Source organism: Haliotis rubra, unplaced genomic scaffold (genome assembly GCF_003918875.1).
Source record: "Haliotis rubra isolate DU_JTF1 unplaced genomic scaffold, ASM391887v1 Scf64, whole genome shotgun sequence".
Taxonomy (NCBI): domain Eukaryota; kingdom Metazoa; phylum Mollusca; class Gastropoda; order Lepetellida; family Haliotidae; genus Haliotis; species Haliotis rubra.
The window spans coordinates 2,600,203-2,619,114 of NW_025767346.1; the positions used below are offsets into that span (position 1 = coordinate 2,600,203).

The 18,912-nt window shown below is 40.0% G+C and overlaps 1 protein-coding gene across 4 annotated transcripts; it reads right to left on the bottom strand.

Moving 5' to 3' along the window:
* Window positions 1-2,845: 2,845 nt before the first annotated feature.
* Window positions 2,846-17,782, bottom strand: LOC124256837. Of its 4 annotated transcripts, XM_046690805.1 has the most exons (13): window positions 17,666-17,782; window positions 15,490-15,604; window positions 14,828-14,908; window positions 14,335-14,391; window positions 14,066-14,137; window positions 12,421-12,492; window positions 11,082-11,204; window positions 9,958-9,985; window positions 9,489-9,532; window positions 8,499-8,588; window positions 7,217-7,336; window positions 5,833-5,973; window positions 2,846-4,829 (listed from the first exon to the last, which is right to left on the bottom strand). In XM_046690805.1, exons 4-12 carry the CDS (start codon window positions 14,354-14,356, stop codon window positions 5,834-5,836), a joined length of 711 nt encoding a protein of 236 aa, XP_046546761.1. In that variant the 5' UTR covers window positions 14,357-14,391; window positions 14,828-14,908; window positions 15,490-15,604; window positions 17,666-17,782; the 3' UTR covers window positions 2,846-4,829; window position 5,833. The 4 variants fall into 4 exon arrangements, with proteins under 4 accessions (XP_046546761.1, XP_046546762.1, XP_046546760.1 ...); XM_046690806.1 differs by lacking the exon at window positions 14,828-14,908 and having other exon boundaries at window positions 15,490-15,599; XM_046690804.1 differs by lacking the exon at window positions 14,828-14,908.
* Window positions 17,783-18,912: the final 1,130 nt, after the last annotated feature.

Genomic DNA, 18,912 nt, shown 5'->3' on the forward strand with positions numbered 1-18,912 from the left:
CACAATTAAAACACGTCAAGTGATTTGACGTAACATGTGTCCAAGAGCGTTCGTTGTGGAACTCTCGGATGGTAGTTCAAGAGGCGGAAGACAAAAGTCAGCAGTATAGTTGAAGACAGCAGCAGCCATGTTTATTATGGTTGGATAATAATGGTCGAAATGGTACATAAGATGGAAATCACGTGACAGAACGCACATCGGGACCTAGTGGCCAATGTTCCCTATGTGGAGACCCGCTCTGTCACTTACACGCATTCAGAAGTCGGACGGCGATTCTTCATCATCGACGTAGTCGTTGGTGAGGCGACGGCCTTGGCCGAAGCCTCGACTAGCTGCACAGTCCGTTCGGTGGATGATCTGGGCCCGTTTCGTCGCGTCGTCTCTGACTGGTCTCCCTGTATGGTCTCCCTGACTGACCATGTGAGTCCGGTTTTATGCATAGGGACATTACGCCACGTTGTGCAAGGTCACTGACCTGTGCACATGTACATACATAAGATCCACCGACGTGGGGAGATGTTAATTGACATTTACTGATGGCATTGAGAATTAAGGGTCCTGCCCTGAGGGGGGTTTATGATAAAAGGGCTACACCGAATGATTGCTGAATACATTAAACAGACAAAGGGGATAGAATTTCGGTGCACTTTGGATGTATATGGAAACAATTATGTTGTTTGAATATATGAAGTTTTACAGAAACTTATTGAAATGGTTTACTCTATGACACATGTATGAAAATTGTGCCTAAAAAAATACAATATGTCTATAGTTTAACAGATTAAAGAATGTGTGTGTGTATGTGTACATATATATTATGTTAAATACAGGATCAGTTATAGGTAATGCGTTCATATTGTAGTGTTTATTGGTCTTTGATCTGTACAAGCGAACATCCATGATTTCTTGAAAAGTTAAAATCTCGTATAAATTATACGTTTTAAATTTGTATTGACTTATATGTTTGTATTATTGAATAGACACTTTGGTAACGCAGTGCGAACAAAATGTAAAAGAGTGATTTTCTAGAAATGATATAAGGCGATTTTTACATTGAACAGGAACACATATCCAGATAATAAGAATACTTACTCTCCGACACGCACAAAACAGAACATTAAATACGTGTTTTTCCTCTTTGATCCATACAAGCAAACATGCATGATTTCTTGAAACGTTAACATCCCATATAAAGTAAACGTTTTAAACAGTTATTGACTTTGTATTATTGAATGGACTATACGCTTTGGTAACGTGGACAAAATGTGAACCGGGTTATATTTCAGAATGATACAAGACGATTTTTACATTGAACAGGAACACATATCCGGAGGCTTAGATGATACTCTCTGTAGCGCACGAAAAGAAATTAAATAGCTGCCATCATAGAAATTGCTCTGTCATAAGGTCAGCAATTCTTAGTGTTCTAAACTTAATACACGTCCTATGATTCCCTATTAGAAACTGAACTCTATATTATTTCCAAGTGTGTATATTATCATATAAATTAATGTTCTGTGACAATTTTAAATCATGGATATCATATTTGCACCAGTTTAATTGATTACCTGAAAAGGAGAAATAGTATATTTGCTGGAGATGTTTGCTCATCAAGACAGACATTTTCTTCCCTCATGCTTTAAAATATTGTAAATGTTATTAGCGGTTTTGATCTGTATTTAAAAAGATATTTGCTAGTTGTTTTTCGGTAAGATGAAATATTGATCAGTATGAAAGATGGTATTTAAACATAGATATTTCATGAGGTTCTTGATAGGTATATAGAAGTTGGTATTCAAGTATAGGACGAAATATTGTAGATGTCAACTTCTTGTTTATTGTATACACATGGAATATACAAGAAGTTGACATCCATAATATTTTTTCTTCTAATACTAGCAGATATTTCATTACTTCATACATCCACATACTACTATCTGTACACTTTTGTTGCATAAAAAGAAATTGAGGCCTTTAATAATAACTGAATAAACGCATTCTCTTTTACAGCAGTTTTGCAGAATGATGCAAGATAGTTTTGTGTATATTTTTAAGTTTCTTTTAGAAAGCCTGTACCTTGCGCCGTTAATAGGATCAGCATATCTGGTTTTAGGTGAGGGAATTTCACAGTCGATAACATTGTTATTACAATGGAATAATGCGTGGAAAGTTTTATGCTTAATTGGCCTCGAACGCCTGGTAGTGAAAAGGTTTAATTATTAGTTAGGTTATCGAATTTACAAGGTGTTTATGTCTCATCAATTAAATGCAAATGTTGCGTGCACCTGGGACCTATATTTATTCCGTTGTTATTCATTATGTTATGTTACTTTGAACTACGTAGATGATAATCACATCTACGTTTAAAATGGCAGATACTTTCATCTTAATTGATATGTTAATCGTTTCACCTGGGACCTATATTTATTCCGTTGTTATTCATTATGTTATGTTGCTTTCAACTACGTAGATGATAATCACATCTACGTTTAAAATGGAAGATACTTTCATCTTAATTGATATGTTAATCGTTTCACCTGGGACCTATATTTATTCCGTTGTTATTCATTATGTTTCTTAAACGTGTTTCAGTTGCATCCATGTGTTGTGAACGTTTCTTTGTAGTATTTGCAGATGAAATGGTCATGGTTTTCAAGCGCAACTGGCGACTTGCAAAAACACACTGATATATTGAGACGGTATAGAGACCATCAGCCACTCATTGGCAATGCGACATGTCTAAAATAACATTTGATACTTGTGACGAAAGGAGAACCTATCAATACTTGGATGTATATTTCAATAACAGTCTCATAATGGTATTTTTACAAAAGAAAATATTCAGTTCAATCAAAAAAGATTTTATTTGGAGTGATGAAAACCTACAGATTCTTGGTGACATAAGGTGCAAGTTGTACGAAAGCCCAATGATGCCACTTTGGTAACACGAATTATTTGAAATAAAACTTTCTACTTATTTCAATTTTGGTCCATTTTCCCCCTTTTCATATTTTCTCTTGCTGCTTTTTGTCTGATCATTTCAAATATTTTTCTCGTTATTTCAAATATATTTTCAAAATCAGAAAATTCGACAAAATAATATAATATAATAAAATATTAATTTTATTAAAGTAACAAGAAAAAAGCCGAGATTCAAGAAAAAATAAACAAATGATGCTTCAAAAGCTGCTACATTAGCCTTTGGTAAACATGCACCCACTTCTATTTAATGTTGCAAGTGTGAAGCTTCAACAAAATAGGTTCTGCTGTATACATGGCAGAAATTCATCGGTTTACGAAATGGCACATCCAGTGCAGTGGTCCACGGAAATGGTAGTACATGACCTCTATTTACATATTTACAGGTAAATGTTATTGAGCATTGTTTGAAATTCGTTAAAATGCCTTCATCGAGATACAACCAAACTGTAACAGTGAGCGAGTGAGTTGGATGCAAGTCCCACGTGCCTACGAAAACTGCTACAATGTGTAAGTCAGAGAGGGTATGTCGCCTAACGTATATCCAGAACTGTTTAATTTCAGTATGATGATGTCTTATAATGCAAATGTGAAGATATCAATTGTCGAAATCACATTCGAGAATAAATATTAGCGAGAATATATAACCATGTGTTTGTTCTTCCTGAAATAGAAGGCACTCCATGTTTTCACCTCCAATTGAAGCTTAACATTGGTCAAGAACATTGGTCAAGAACATTGGTCAAGAGGTTATTCCCTCAGAAATATGTGTGTTACAGAAAAATACGAGTGACCAACGCCTCTCACTGGCTGCGTCACACATTGCTCATGTGTGTTAAGGGAATGAACTCGGGAGAAGTGTGTATATATTTACAGCTGAATATACTATAAATACTGGTCGAAGCGCTTTAAAATGACTTCATCAAACGATGGAAGAATTAACAGTGCAACCGATGTCAAACAAGTGTTGTCTGTGTAGTTTTGGGAATGTTTGAAGTAAACAATGCGTGCAACATGAATGACTCTCATTCCATACTAAAGGATGTAGGCATTGCTTTAACAAAAGTTATTGTATTATCACAGAATGTTAACATTGGAAACAAACAATCAAGTATCCTCCTTACAGGTGTGTGTTCATATACTCTTATCACATGTACATTCAATGTTATATACAATATGCATACATGTGTATCTGTGAGTGCGCGTGTATGCATGTTCTCTGTGTGTGTTTTTTCTGCATATGTTCTTTGTGTGAATGCATGTTTTTTTGTGTCTACATATTCTGTCAGTGTATGCATGTGTGTGTGTGCATGTTCTGTGTTTGTGTACATGTTCCTCCGCTATGTGTGCGTATGTGCGCATGTTTTCTGTGTGTGCGTACTTGTTTTCTCTGTGTGTGTGTACATTTTCTCTCAGTATGTACGCGTACATGTTCTCTGTGTGCGTTTGTGTGCATATTTTCTGTGTGTGTACATGCTCTCCAAGTGTGCATGTTAATGGGTTGTGTATACACATTCTCTGTGTGTATGTTTTCCGTGTGTACGTGTACTCTCTCTGTGCGTGTGTGTGTGCGCGTTTGTCTGTCTCTGTGTGTGCGCGTGTCTGTCTGTGTGTGTTTGTGTGCACGAGTGTGTGTCTGTCTGTCTGTCTCTATGTGTGTGTGTGCGTGTGTGTGTGTGTGTGTGCGTGCATGGCCGTGTTGTGGCAAAATAATATTCAGTCTCGACTGTCTACAGAAACAGATTCCACTGGGTGTAAACAACTCTGCTATGTGAAACAAGCTCAGAGTATATGTCGTATTTCCGGAATTCTTTGTCTTCGTCAACAAACCTCCTGTTATACTGCTGGTTCTAGATCGAAGAAATAAATCTCATTTGATCAAAGACAAACAATGTTAACAGATCTGGTATAAAATTAGCAAAGGACGTTGTTTTAGATGACCCCGTTGTTTTGTGGAATATGAACTTGCTTAAACTACGGAAGAAATGATGACTAAAAACATTGTTATGCAGGTACACGATGCCAGGTTCATTAAAGAGCAGTAACAGTAGTACAACATATATTTTATTTGTAACTTTGGTCGAGTGGGGAAGAGTTTGAACCATCCACTGACAACACAACACAAAAATGACGTTCGGGTATGATCCACAACCGACAATTAATTTTGGGCATATGTTTCAACGCACCATTAAAACATCCCCTGACCCAACCACAGTTACATTCTGTTGAGGGTAACAGTTACATTCGTAGGATATACTTCAACTCTTATGGAGAACCACTGCCCCACACCCCAGCAATCACAAGAAGCAACATATTGATAGCATTCGTACACAATTATAAATATTGATCAAGGAAACCATGTCAAGGAATACTGGTAACATTGATACGAAATACTCGGTGTTATATAAAGAAAAGTTGAACCATTTTATCTCACTACAGCACCAGCGACATTCCTGCAGATTGAAATAAAAGGACGAACTCCTCCCACAAACAAGAAACTAGCCAAAACAGGTATTAACAAGACATGGTTCTCCTCTGTAGGGGAAAGGATAAGTTTGTCTATAAGCCTACTTGAACAGTATTCCACTTATTGCCGGGTGAGCGAGTGAGTTAAGTTTTACGCCGCACTCAGCACCATTCCAGCTTTATGGCGGCGGTACGTAAATAACCGAGTCTGAACCAGACAATCCAGTGATCAACAGCATGAGCATCAATCTATACAACTGAGCCTGACCACCCAATCCCGTTAGTCGTTTCTTACGACAAGCATGGGCTACTGAAGATCAATTCTAACCCGGATCTTCACGCGTCCTAAACGTGGAAAACCCAGGTTGGCGCAATTGTCATACTTACATCACTTGGTGGGAGCCATAAACACGGTTGTTTTACTCTGCTGTCTGTGTTTCTTCTTGATTGGTTTCGCGTACAAGGCATCAATCTCAGTCATCGATGGCGTGGCGCCATGTCTTGTAACGCTGTTAGAGGGAGAGGCATCTACCGAAGAAAATTGTTGTATAAACATTCAATTGCTCTTGGTAGCTTTACATTTTCCTCTACCATTAAGAACTCCCGTTTACCAAGTTTTGGCATAGCACTTTGACAGATTTATTGCACACACACGTTTTGAAACATAACTAAAGAAGTTGTCAACCATAAAGTAACTGTAAAGTAACTTACTTTCTTATTTCTTATAGAGTGAGTGAGTGAGTTTAGTTTTACGCCGCACTCAGCAATATTCCAGCTATATGGCGGCGGTCATTAAATAATCGTGTCTGGAACATACAATCAGGTGATCAACAGCATGAGCACCGATCTGCGCAATTGGGAACCGATGACATGTGTCAACCAAGTCAGCGAGCCTGACCACCCGATCCCGTTAGTCGCCTCTTACGACAAGCATAGTCGCAAATAGGGTACACAAGTATATGCACGAAAATGATCTTATTCTCAATTTTGTTTCAGGAAAACATTTTAATGTTATGGAAGATTATTAAAAAAAAGATACATATATCTACGTAGACGATATCTACGTGGGAGATACATACATCTACTTGGATCATGAGACCGTTCTACGTACATGATACTTTCAACCACGTAGATGATAATATTTACATCTACGTTAAAAATGGAAGCTACGTTCATCTACATTGATATTTTAATCGTTTAACCGATGTAAGTGCCCTCATTATAGTGAGTGAGTGAGTTTAGTTTTACGCCGCACTCAGCAATATTCCAGCTTTATGGCGGCGGTCTGTGAATAATCGAGTCTGGACCAGACAATCCAGTGATCAACAGCATGAGCAACGATCTGCGTAATTGGGATACAATGACATGCGTCAACCACCCGATCCCGTTAGTCGCCTCTTACGACAAGCCTGGGTTACTGAAGACCAATTCTAACCCGGATCTTCACGGGTCACGTATGGAACGAGCACGCTTATATATAGCGAGTGAGTGGGTGAATTTAGTTTTACGCCCCTTTTAGCAATATTCCAGCAATATCAAGGCCGAGAGCTTTAAAGAAATGAGCTTTACACATTGCATTCATGTGGGAAATCGCACCCCTTATAACGAACAGATGGATATAACGAACATCCGAACTACTCTTGTATGGTCCATTTGAGTTCAATAAAACCATAGTTTACTCTGTAACGTGGGTGTAATACTCATTTTTCTTAGCGAAAATAAAAAATTAATGGTATTACTCTTACTGACTGATCACGTCATAAACTCTTACTTTGTTGTCCTGATCTGTTCAGCTTCGCAGGTTGGGCATACAGGGAGTCAGTGTTTGGAGTGGATTCTGGGTAGGCTGCTGCGGATCCTGCGTCATTCTGGTATGCCATGATGTACCCATCTACAGTTGGCAAATAATCAGTCGACTTAAATTCAACATAAAACCATATATTTTAGGGCTGAAGGTACGTTTATCTCCTTTCGGAATTGACATGAAAAACAAAGTACACAGCTGTTGTTTATTGGTATTTTTATTTATTTATTTATTTATTATTCATTTTTTTGTTTATTTATTTTTTGTTTTTTTGTTAATTTATATATTTATAGTGTGTGTTTGTGTGTTTGTGTGTGTGTGTTTGTGTGTGTGTGTGTGTGTGTGTGTGTGTATATGTGTGTGTGTGTGTGTGTGTGTGTGTCTTATATTTTCAAAAGGGACATAGTTTTTACATGTTTTCCATGGCGACGTAACTAATTTGAATAGTGGTTTGATTGAGAGTTATGAGTCACAAACAAGCATTGTTTATGTTTTGGCAAAATACCACATACATTGTACCCGATTGCGAATAGCTTTTACGTTCACTTTTTTTCTGGAAAATATTCCCAAAGCACCAGGTGTATACTTACTTCTGTATGTCAGTATATGTACACCTATTACAGCCACATGCACATACCTACGTTCCTGTTTAGTTTTGTATATGTGTTTCATCATCCCGAAAATGGTCTTGGCTTGTTAGGACATAAAATCTTCGTCAATTGAGCTCGTTTTTGAAAATATATATTTAGGTTTTTGTCAAAATCAAAGAGTTGTATGCCATGACCATACATCGTGTCAATTGTTGCGAATTAAACAAAGCAGGGTTTTTCATAGTTGAATGCTTCGCTAAATATTGAAAACAAATCTTCTTCGAAAATGGTCATTAATTTTAATGTGCTTTAAATGAAGTTTGGTATCATTACATGCCTATGGAATTTTAGATACGCTAACAAAATGACCGTATATGAGCACCTTTCAATGCTTTAGGTGAGGCTGATACATATGCGTGGTCTAGTTCTTAGACTGTAGGGGGCGGTGGGGTAGCCTAGTGGTTAAGGCGTTCGCTCGTCACGCCGAAAACCCGGGTTCTATTCCCCACATGGGCACAATGTGTTAAGTCCATTTCTGGTGTCCCCCGCCGTGGTATTGCTGGAATATTGCTAAAACCGGCGTAAACCTAAACTCACTCACTCACTCACTCTTAGACTGTAGTGTCTGAACACGGTTGATAGAGTTAAATGTTCAATACCTGCTTCTCTCGATGGTCTCGATGAACTTGCTATTCGGCTTAAAGGAGTTTCACCCTCCATAACGACATGACAGGCCTTGTCCACCATCACTGAACATAGAGAATAATAATACAATGAGACGTTAAATATACAACGTTCATTTTCACGATCCATAACAACATGACAAGCCTTGTGCACAATCGCTTAATGTTCAGGGGAATAACAGGACAAGCCGTTATATATACACCGTCGAACTTCAACTTGCATTCATCACTGAACGAAGGGAACATGTCAAAACGGCCACACAAAAAAATCAATTGCCACAACAACTAGTCAAAATGGCCATACCAAAAAGTCAAATGGCCATAGAAAAAAATCAAAATGGCCCAACATTATTATATTTTACATATTAATGAATATTGTTCTTTAAATGCTTTCTTAATTGATACTTTGAGATCGTTATTTATATAACATTTTGTGATGTTTTTTTTATCCTGTACTTTGAGATGACCATTTTGACTTGAGGTTTGTGGCCATTTTGCCTTCTTTGTGGCCATTTTGACTTGGATGTTTTGTGGCCATTTGACGAGTGGCCATTTTGACAAGGATCCTGAACGAAGGGGGAAATAACACGATAAGTCTTTAACATACATTTGTGGAACAAGGATTGCTCGGTGCTAAAAGTCTCTGGAAAGCGATACAGATTTTACGCGACAAGATTCTATAAAAAACACAAATTAATAAGTATGGTTCTGAGAAATCAAGAAGCATTACCAGAGCGAGTGCTTGCTGTGCATCGATCTGCGCAACTGGGATACGATGACTTGTGTCAACCAATTTCAAGTCAGCGAGCCTGACCACCAAATCCCGTTAGTCGCCTCTTACGACATGCATGGGTTGCTGAAGACCAATTCTAACACGGATCTTCACGGGTTAACTACGACTCACTAGGACGAATTGCTATTTCTGGTTCAGAAACTGGTAACGTGAAACATTGGTAATGTACTTACCTGTTTGTCTTGACAGTATGAAATCGGCATTCTCTTGGAGACTCCTAAACAGAGTCAACATTACGCATATCTACAATCATATTCCTATTTTACCGAAATGTTCAATAACATCGACAAGCATGGGTTGTTGAAGATACATCTTTCATGGATATTAACTCCTCTGAAATACAGACCAGTGCGTCAGTCTGTTTCTTATTCAGCTCTATGTATAAGCTTATACGGCTACCACGGAATGAACTACTTGCAATGGTTTCACACTGCTGTTTTATCAGCGCCTTCTGATCAACATGACGCCATGTTTAGGGGAAACATCTATGCCTGATGAGGTGTAAAGATCAGGTGTATATCTTGCAATTCTTCCAACATTAGTATGAATAGTAATTGATACTATTAAGGTGCAAACATTGAAGGAGCCGTATATCATTTGATGTCAGTTTATACTGTTACGTCAGTAATGCTAAAGACTTACGTCAATTTGTCCCTCTCCTCAGCTGAAACTGGAAGTAGGTACGTGCATGCAATATGAGGTGGACAACACAGCTGGCAACAGGTACTTATGTGCAGGGAGCGAGTGAGTGAGTGACTATAGTTATATCAATATTCCAGCAACATCACGGCGGGGGACACCAGAAATGGGTTTCACACACTGTACCCATGTGGGAAATCGAACCCGGGTCTTCGGCGTGACGAGTCAACGCTTTAACCACTACACTTCCCCACCGCCCTAAGGACTAGTGGAAATACGTAGACGTGCGTGTGTGTGTGTGTGTGTCTCTGTGTGTGTGTGTGTGTCTCTCTCTCTGTGTGTGTGTCTCTCTGTGTGTGTGTGTCTCTCTCTCTGTGTGTGTGTGTGTGTGTGTGTGTGTGTCTGTCTGTCTGTCTGTGTGTGTGCCGTATTCAAGTGTTCATAGGTGTGCACAATACCCCGGGATAACAGTAATTAACATAGGTACCCAGGTATATAAGATGTTACGTGCATAACATTACTGGAAACAGGAAAATATGTATATTGCATTTTATATTATTATCTTTGGACAAGGTTGTTGGATGTACAGCTCCAATGAATGGGTTTGCAGATTTCTTCATCGGTTAGCATATTTAACCTTTTATGTTGCAACAATAAATCACTTATTCCAATCTCTTTGTTTAAATAGAGTATAATGTAGGCTATGTGTTTTCTCGTCTGAGGCCTTGACAGTGGGAACAACTGCAATCTTTTCATGCAGGGACTTAAGCCAGACTTAATAGCCAGAATTTGGCTTACACATGCTAATTACCTTCAGAAGACAACAACAAGTGACCGTGTTTGGCAGCTGGACTCCTGAGAGTTTCTAGGACTTCCCCCACAAGGAAGCACTTGTGTTACATGTAGTCTCACCTCAGGCAAATGAGTTTGTTCAAACTTGCCTCTGTTCACCCAGCAGAAAATTGGTACCCGGTGGGATAAAGTCATGTACCAATAACCTTCTAGCGCCTAACAGGCAGCTTATCCGGGATAATAATACTCAGAGCATGCAGTGTGCATGGAGCAATGCTCATGATAAATGGGCTATCATTATTATTATAACATTGGCTGCCATTTCAACTACTTACAGCCACTCCCCGACTTGCCCCAGGTCCGTACACAATACACCAGCAGGGCAATGCAGCTGACGATGACGAGCAGGATGGAGACTGAACTGGTGATGATGAAGACATTGGGGGCACCTCCAGGAGCTGGTGAACATAAGATGTATGCGGTTACCTTGGTTTAGAATGACAAGAAGCCAACGACCGCGCAACACGGGATTTTTTTTCCAATTAAACTCGTGAGTGAGTATGGTTTTACGCCGTTTTAGCCTTATTCCCGCAATATCAATACGGACTACACCAGAAAAGGGCTTCACGCATTGTACCCATGTTGGGGATCGATCCCGGGTCATAGCGTGACGAACGAACGCTTTAACCAGTAATAACCACTAGAGTACGCCCACTGCCCCCATATATTTAAAGGCTTTCGCAACTGACGTACAACCCCGACGCTCATGGTAACTAATGGCTTGGCTTGTAAGTACTACAGCATTGTATTAATCTTCACTGCTAATTTGTACATTTACAACAAAATATATTTTATGGGTCGTCAGGGAGGTGGGGTAACTGAAAACCCGGGTTTGATTCCCCACATGGGTACAATGTGTGAAGCCCATTTCTGGCGTCCCCCGCCGTGATGTTGCTGGAATATTGCTAGAGCGGCGTAAAACTAAACTCACTCACTAGCTCATGGATCGCCATCTCCTGTTGACATGCTCTAGGACATGTCATGAATTCTGTTGTCATGGATACGTGGTAGTGATTCACGATATCACCAGCTCAGAATATGAATATGTTTATGCCTTGAACAGACACTAATTACTGAATTACTTATGACAATCATGATCATATTTATATTCATCACGAGGTTCGGTTTCGCTTTCATTAGTCTTTTTGGGAAAGGTTGATTGCATAACTCTGATTAGATTCAATTTTCAACTTTCCTTAATAAGGTGTGGATATATGATACATTTATACGGGTAAAGGGAAATTAAAGAGTGAATATTATTCAAAGCTATTTGTAATGAACTTGAGGCGTGTCACTTTCATATGAGGACATGTTAGTTTACAGTTTTCCTTAAAGAGATATGGGTCGTGAGTGAGTGAGTGAGGATGGTTTTACGCCGCTTTTAGCAATATTTCTGTAATATCGTGGCAGGGGACACACTATACATGGGCTTCACACATCGAACCCGGGTCTTCGGCGTGACGAGCAAACGCTTTAACCACTAGGCTACACCATCGCCCAGTGTAGTTAGTGTGTTTCCATATGAGAAGTGTTAAAATGACAAATTAATGAGTGTAATTAGGTCACATCGTCCAATTCAGCACATCATCTTTACTGACAAAAATATAAAGTTACCACTGGACGTAGTCCTGAAGAGCGTGGTTGTTTCAGTGATGTTTTCCGTGGAGTTCCCGAGCGTCGTTGAACCTGAGAAAAACAAATCGATAGTAAAATGATACTCTGACGACGGTTGCAGTCAGTTTTAATCGTTACGCCTGTATAATTGTCAAAGGAGGAGAATGACCAGTCTTCAGACAGATTCCACGGGCAAAGTGCAAAATAACGAAAATGTTAAGCATACCAGAATCTCCAGCCATTCACGCAATTTGTACAGGGTCGTACATGTACAATATTGTGTCTGTTCGTGCTGACGAACGGAACTAATGTTGTTGTTTGGGTGTGGTTTTTATATAAACGAAGATATGGCACATTGAGAAACGTGTGGATAAACGGTTAAGTGTTAATACTGAATACACCCTTCTTGACGACAAGACTCGTGAAGATCCGGGTTAGCATTATTATGAACTCTAAGTACGTCATTGAGACTACGTTACCTATAATCATGCAGATGTACACCAGTTAGGCGTGCCAGAAACCGACAAGATTTACCACTCTAATAGACAGAGCTCTGGGCACGTCATTGAGACTACGTGACCCATCATTATGTAGATGTACACACGTTAGACGTGCGAGAAACCGACTAGATTTACCACTCTAATAGACAGAGCTCTGGGCACGTCATTGAGACTACGTGACCCATCATTATGTAGATCTACACCAGTTAGACGTGCGAGAAACCGACTAGATTTACCACTCTAATAGACAGAGCTCTGGGCACGTCATTGAGACTACGTGACCCATCATTACGTAGATCATCACCAGATAGACGTGCGAGAAACCGACTAGATTTACCACTCTAATAGACAGAACTCTGGGTACGTCATTGAGACTACGTGACCCATCATTACGTAGATCTACACCATTTAGACGTGCCAGAAACAGACTAGATTTACCACTCTAATAGACAGAGCTCTGGGCACGTCATTGAGACTACGTGACCCATCATTACGTAGATCTACACCAGATAGACGTGCGAGAAACCGACTAGATTTACCACTCTAATAGACAGAGCTCTGGGTACGTCACTGAGACTACGTGACCCATCATTATGTAGATCTACACCAGTTAGACGTGCGAGAAACCGACTAGATTTACCACTCTAATAGACAGAGCTCTGGGCACGTCATTGAGACTACGTGACCCATCATTATGTAGATCTACACCAGTTAGACGTGCCAGAAACAGACTAGATTTACCACTCTAATAGACAGAACTCTGGGCACGTCATTGAGACTACGTGACCCATCATTATGTAGATCTACACCAGTTAGACGTGCCAGAAACAGACTAGATTTACCACTCTAATAGACAGAACTCTGGGCACGTCATTGAGACTACGTGACCCATCATTATGTAGATCTACACCAGTTAGACGTGCCAGAAACCGACAAGATTTCCCACTCCAATGTTTAGATCTCTGGGTACGTCATTGACAGTGATGATAATTGATCATTGACTTGATCAATGTTTTTTCATTTGAGTACTAGAAACTATTAGAATAGTAGGTTCTGGTGACAGTTCCAACATTTGCCCTGGGTATGTAGAATTCACATCGTCCAAGTCAGGACATCATCTTTACTGACAAAAAAATAAATATTACCACTTGACGTAGTCCTGAAGAGCGTGGTCGTTTCAATGATGTTTCCCGTGGAGTTCCCGAGCGTTGTTGAACCTGAGAAAAACAAATCGATAGTAAAATGATACTCTGACGACGGTTGCAGTCGAATGTTGTCTTTATTCATATAAAATGTCAAAGCGAAAGAATAACCTGTCTTTAGACAGAGTCCATTTTGGCGCAAAGGGCCAAATAGCTGAGAAAAATGTGTTTCCTGTGCATTTTCTACCACTCACTCAGGCACATGTACCAACCTGATTGTGTACTTGACGTCATATCAGGGGTCGCCGTATTATCAATGACGCTGTTTTCTGTGAAACACAAATTATTTATCAAAGTACACCACATAATCAATAGTTAACATCGTCTCATACTTAACCAATTATACATCTACTGATCTATAATGGTGAACAGACACAAGTCGGTCACTCCGGGAGAAAGGGTGGTTAATCACTTTCATTTAAACATCTTGTTATCCTCCTAGTGCATAACACAACTAACACACCGGACTGACTGACTGACTGAGTTTAGTTTTACGCCGCTTTTAGCAATATTCCAGCTATATCACGGCGGGGGACACCAGAAATGGGCTTAACACATTGTGCCCATGTGGGGAATCGAACCCGGGTCTTCGGCTTGACGAGCCAACGCTTTAACCACTAGGCTACCCCACCGCCCCTAACACACCTGAAGGAAGAAAGATGTTAATCATTATCATTAAACACGTAAATATCCTGCCACACGTACTTCGGTTTTGGAACTGGTCCCAGCAATCTATGCTTGTGAAGAGACACAAGTCGGTTAGTCCAAGGAATGAGTGCCAGTCTACTGTGATAACATGGATAATTGCTTACAATATCTATCCCTGGCTTGTTTGGCGGTAATTTATAGCTGGAATGTTGTATGTGGCTTTAAATAACAACGAAGTATGAAGTAAATACTTACTGACTATGTAATAACTAGATTAACACTTAGTTTCAGAAAATATGGAAACTAATTAATCTATATGCATTGGAAAGGGGTCCAAGTAAGATGAAGGCTTGAGTTGGTTGGTTGGTTTGCTTGTTGTTTAACGCCGCACTCAGCATATTCCAGCTATATGTCGGCGGTCTGTAAATAATCGAGTCTGGACCAGACAATCCAGTTATCAATAGCATGAGCATCGTTCTACACAATTGGGATGCGATGACATGTGTCAACCAAGTCAGCGAGCCTGACCACCCGATTCCGTTTGTCGATTCTTACGACAAGCATGGGTTACTGAAAAACAACTCTAACCCGGAACTGCACGGGTCAATAAGAGATTGAGAAATGCATAGACTTATTTCATTTAGGGCTTTTGCTGAACAGACAGGACTTAATAGAAGGAAAAAACGATATGGTTGAGGGACAATGATCATGAGACTTACCGGGTCCCCGTGAGCGTTACAAGGCACTGGGAAAGGCCTGCTACTTACACGCCCTGAGTGTTTCAAGTCTCGGATAATGAGGAAAATGTCATACTTGATGTAATCTGCCTCTGCACTGCAATAAATTGAACATTCATTGATCAAAATGATATCAGCACACAATCATATGTGCAGTATAGCAGACTAACGCTTAGTCTCTTAATAAAATGTATAAATTTGATAGTAACAAAAAAAAACAACAACACACAATTATATTGCAAAAGAGCCCCAGTGAGATGTTGTGGGAAATGGAACCTGAGGAAATCTAGATTTGCTTTATTTAGGGTTTTAGCATTGTAAGGAGTGAGTGAGTTTAGTTTTTCGCCGCTTTTAGCCATATTCCAGCAATATCACGGCGGGGGACACCAGAAATGGGTTTTACTGATTGTGCTCATGTAGGGAATCAAACCCGGGTCTTCGGCGTTACGAGCGAACGCCTTAACCACTAGGCTTCCCCACAGCCCCAGCATTGTAAGGAGGGATGGGAAGTATGGAAAATATTGTGGTTCACGGACTGTGAGACAGACTAGCAGGATAGTCGTGAGTTAGGTTTTACTATGCCGGGATCAGTAGTTCACTAATTTCACCTTCACGTCAGCAGAGTGACGCCGATCACAGGCGTTAACCATGTTGTTGAAAACCCATCGCCATGAGAATATTTCTGACAAACTTAGAAACATACAGTGATTATAGAATTTCAAAGAAAAAGTCTTTTGGGACGCATAAGGGACGCAACTCCGCACAGACTTGTGACGTCACAACTGACCCTGTTCCCAGTACGAGTTACTATGCCGAATGTCGGATGAGGTTCTCAGTGATAGGGTGGGATACGATGACATGTGTCAACCAAGTCAGCGAGCCTTACCACCTGATCCCGTTAGTCGCTTCTTACGACAAGAATGGGTCACTGAAGACCAATTCTAACCCGGATGTTGACGGGTGTACGACGACGTTCACAACCTAGATCCCGTGAGATCCAACTGGATCCTTATTGATCCATTGCAAATGTCACACACAAATATTTCCCTGAAAATCGTGTACCTTGTGAAGATATATCGATAATTTGTTACATGATTCACAAGTTAGAGCTACACGAGTTTCGACCGTCGGTTTATGTGTATATCACTTCCGCTGAAAATTGTGTACACCACGCAAATGACACGTTCTGGTTCTGTTTGCACTTGATAGCCAGGTAGTTCGTTACGCAGAAGACCCGGTTTTGCCGAAGAAATGGGTGAAACGTGTGAAGCCCCTTTCTGGTGTCCCCCGCCATCATGTTGCTGGAATGTTGCTAAAAGCGGCGTAAAACCAAACTCAGTCAGTCAGTCAGTCAGTGTTATTGTCTTTTAAGTTAAGGTTGGATCCATGACAAAGTGGAGTCAATTGTTATTTAAGCATTTTTTATTGCTGATAAAAATGTATTTAAATTAAAATGAATCAATTTCACGATCATACACCGAAGAATGTTTATTCAAGTATTTCTTCGCGAAAAATGCTTGGTCAAGTATTTCTACGCGTCCAGATAACTCTGGTAAATATAGCCATTACTGTTATAAGGAAAATATTTAAACACAGTAATTTCCGAAGAAGAATAAGAAGTCACAAATTGTTTCGCTGATTGAGAGTGAGTACATTCATATCGACCAGAACATAGTTGTGTAAATGCGAGTTATATTTCCTACCCGTGAAGATCCGGGTTAGAATTGGTCTTCAGCAACCCATGCTTGTCGTAACAAACGGGATCAGGCTTGCTGACGTAGTGGACACATGTCATCGTATCCCAGTTATGTGAATCGATGCTCATGCTGTTGATCACTGGATTGTCTGGTCCAGACTCTATTATTTACCTACCGCCGCCAAATAGCTGGAATATTGCGGAGTGCGGCGTTAAACAACAAACAAACAAACAAACATACATACATCTGAAACAGCAGACACACCTGATTTATATGACACCTGTAAAGCCTGAGATATCTCAAACACCAGAAACACAATAAATTCCTTAAATTAGGGATACACTGACAAAACATCTAACACAGGCAACACCCGAAATAACTAGAAGTATCAGACACATCTGAAACAGTAATTGGTAGGGCAAAACGTGTGTTATATTTACAAACGTCCAATTCATACTCACCGGAAAATGGAACAGCTAAACACAAGGTAAGCAGTGGACAGTTACAAACGTGTGTATCGGCACGGAGGCTAGGTTTGTCAATCGTTTTGTTTGTATGTGGAGTCAATTTTCCTTATTTCGAAATCAGGTTTTGTTGAACGCACTGACCGAAGTATGTACCAGGAAAGTGAAAACACGAAAACCAATAGAACGGACAATAGGAATGTGTGACTGTTTCTGTGTTGCCCTGTATCTGGTTACACAAGGAAATCAAACTCTGACATGTATTGAAATTTGACGTTAATATTTATTGAAGTTTTCCCTTCCTGGTATATATGGTTGTCATGGTGATCGAGAGTTCCCGATGAAAAAAATAGTATAAATGTGTCCCGGAGAATAATACAATGGAACATACTGATCTGTATTTCCGTCTTTTGTAATTGTTCGCATGACCATGACTGGTTATGCCATGAAATATGTGTCCTGCTTCTTCTTTCGAGCAAGACCCGTAAAGATCCGGGTTAGAATGGGTCTTCAGCAACCTATGCTTGTCAAAATGGCGACTGACGGGACAGGTTAGTCAGGCTCGCTATGAAAAATGAGTATTACACACACGTTACAGAGTAAGCTAATAATAACAATATAATAATAATAAATGTGAACTTATAATGCGCCTTTTCCATGCACAAGGCCCATGCTCAAAGCGGTACAAGCTATGGTTTTATTGACCTCAAATGGACCATACAAGAGTAGTTCGGATGTTCGTTAAATCCATCTGTTCGTTATAAGCGGTGCGACTTCCCACATGAATACAATGTGTAAAGCCCATTCCTGTAAAGCTCTCGGCCTTGATATTGCTGGAATATTGCTAAAAGGGGCGTAAAACTAAATTCACTCACTCACTCGCTATATATAAGCGTGCTCGTTCCATACGTGACCCGTGAAGATCCGGGTTAGAATTGGTCTTCAGTAACCCAGGCTTGTCGTAAGAGGCGACTAACGGGATCGGCTGGTTGACACATGCCATCGTATCCCAATTGCGTAGTTCGATACTCATCTTGTTGATTATCCGGTCCAGATTTACATTGTCTTCACCGGCACTTGCCATTACTTGCAGAGTGACTAGTGTCTTCTGCTGTGAAAGAGTAGCCTTTTTAAATCATTGTGGAAATGCCTACCTACAGTGTCTTGACAGGGTTACACCAGCCTACAGTGAACTGACAGAATGTGTAGTGTTCACCGGCACCTGTCATTCCTTGCAGTGTCTT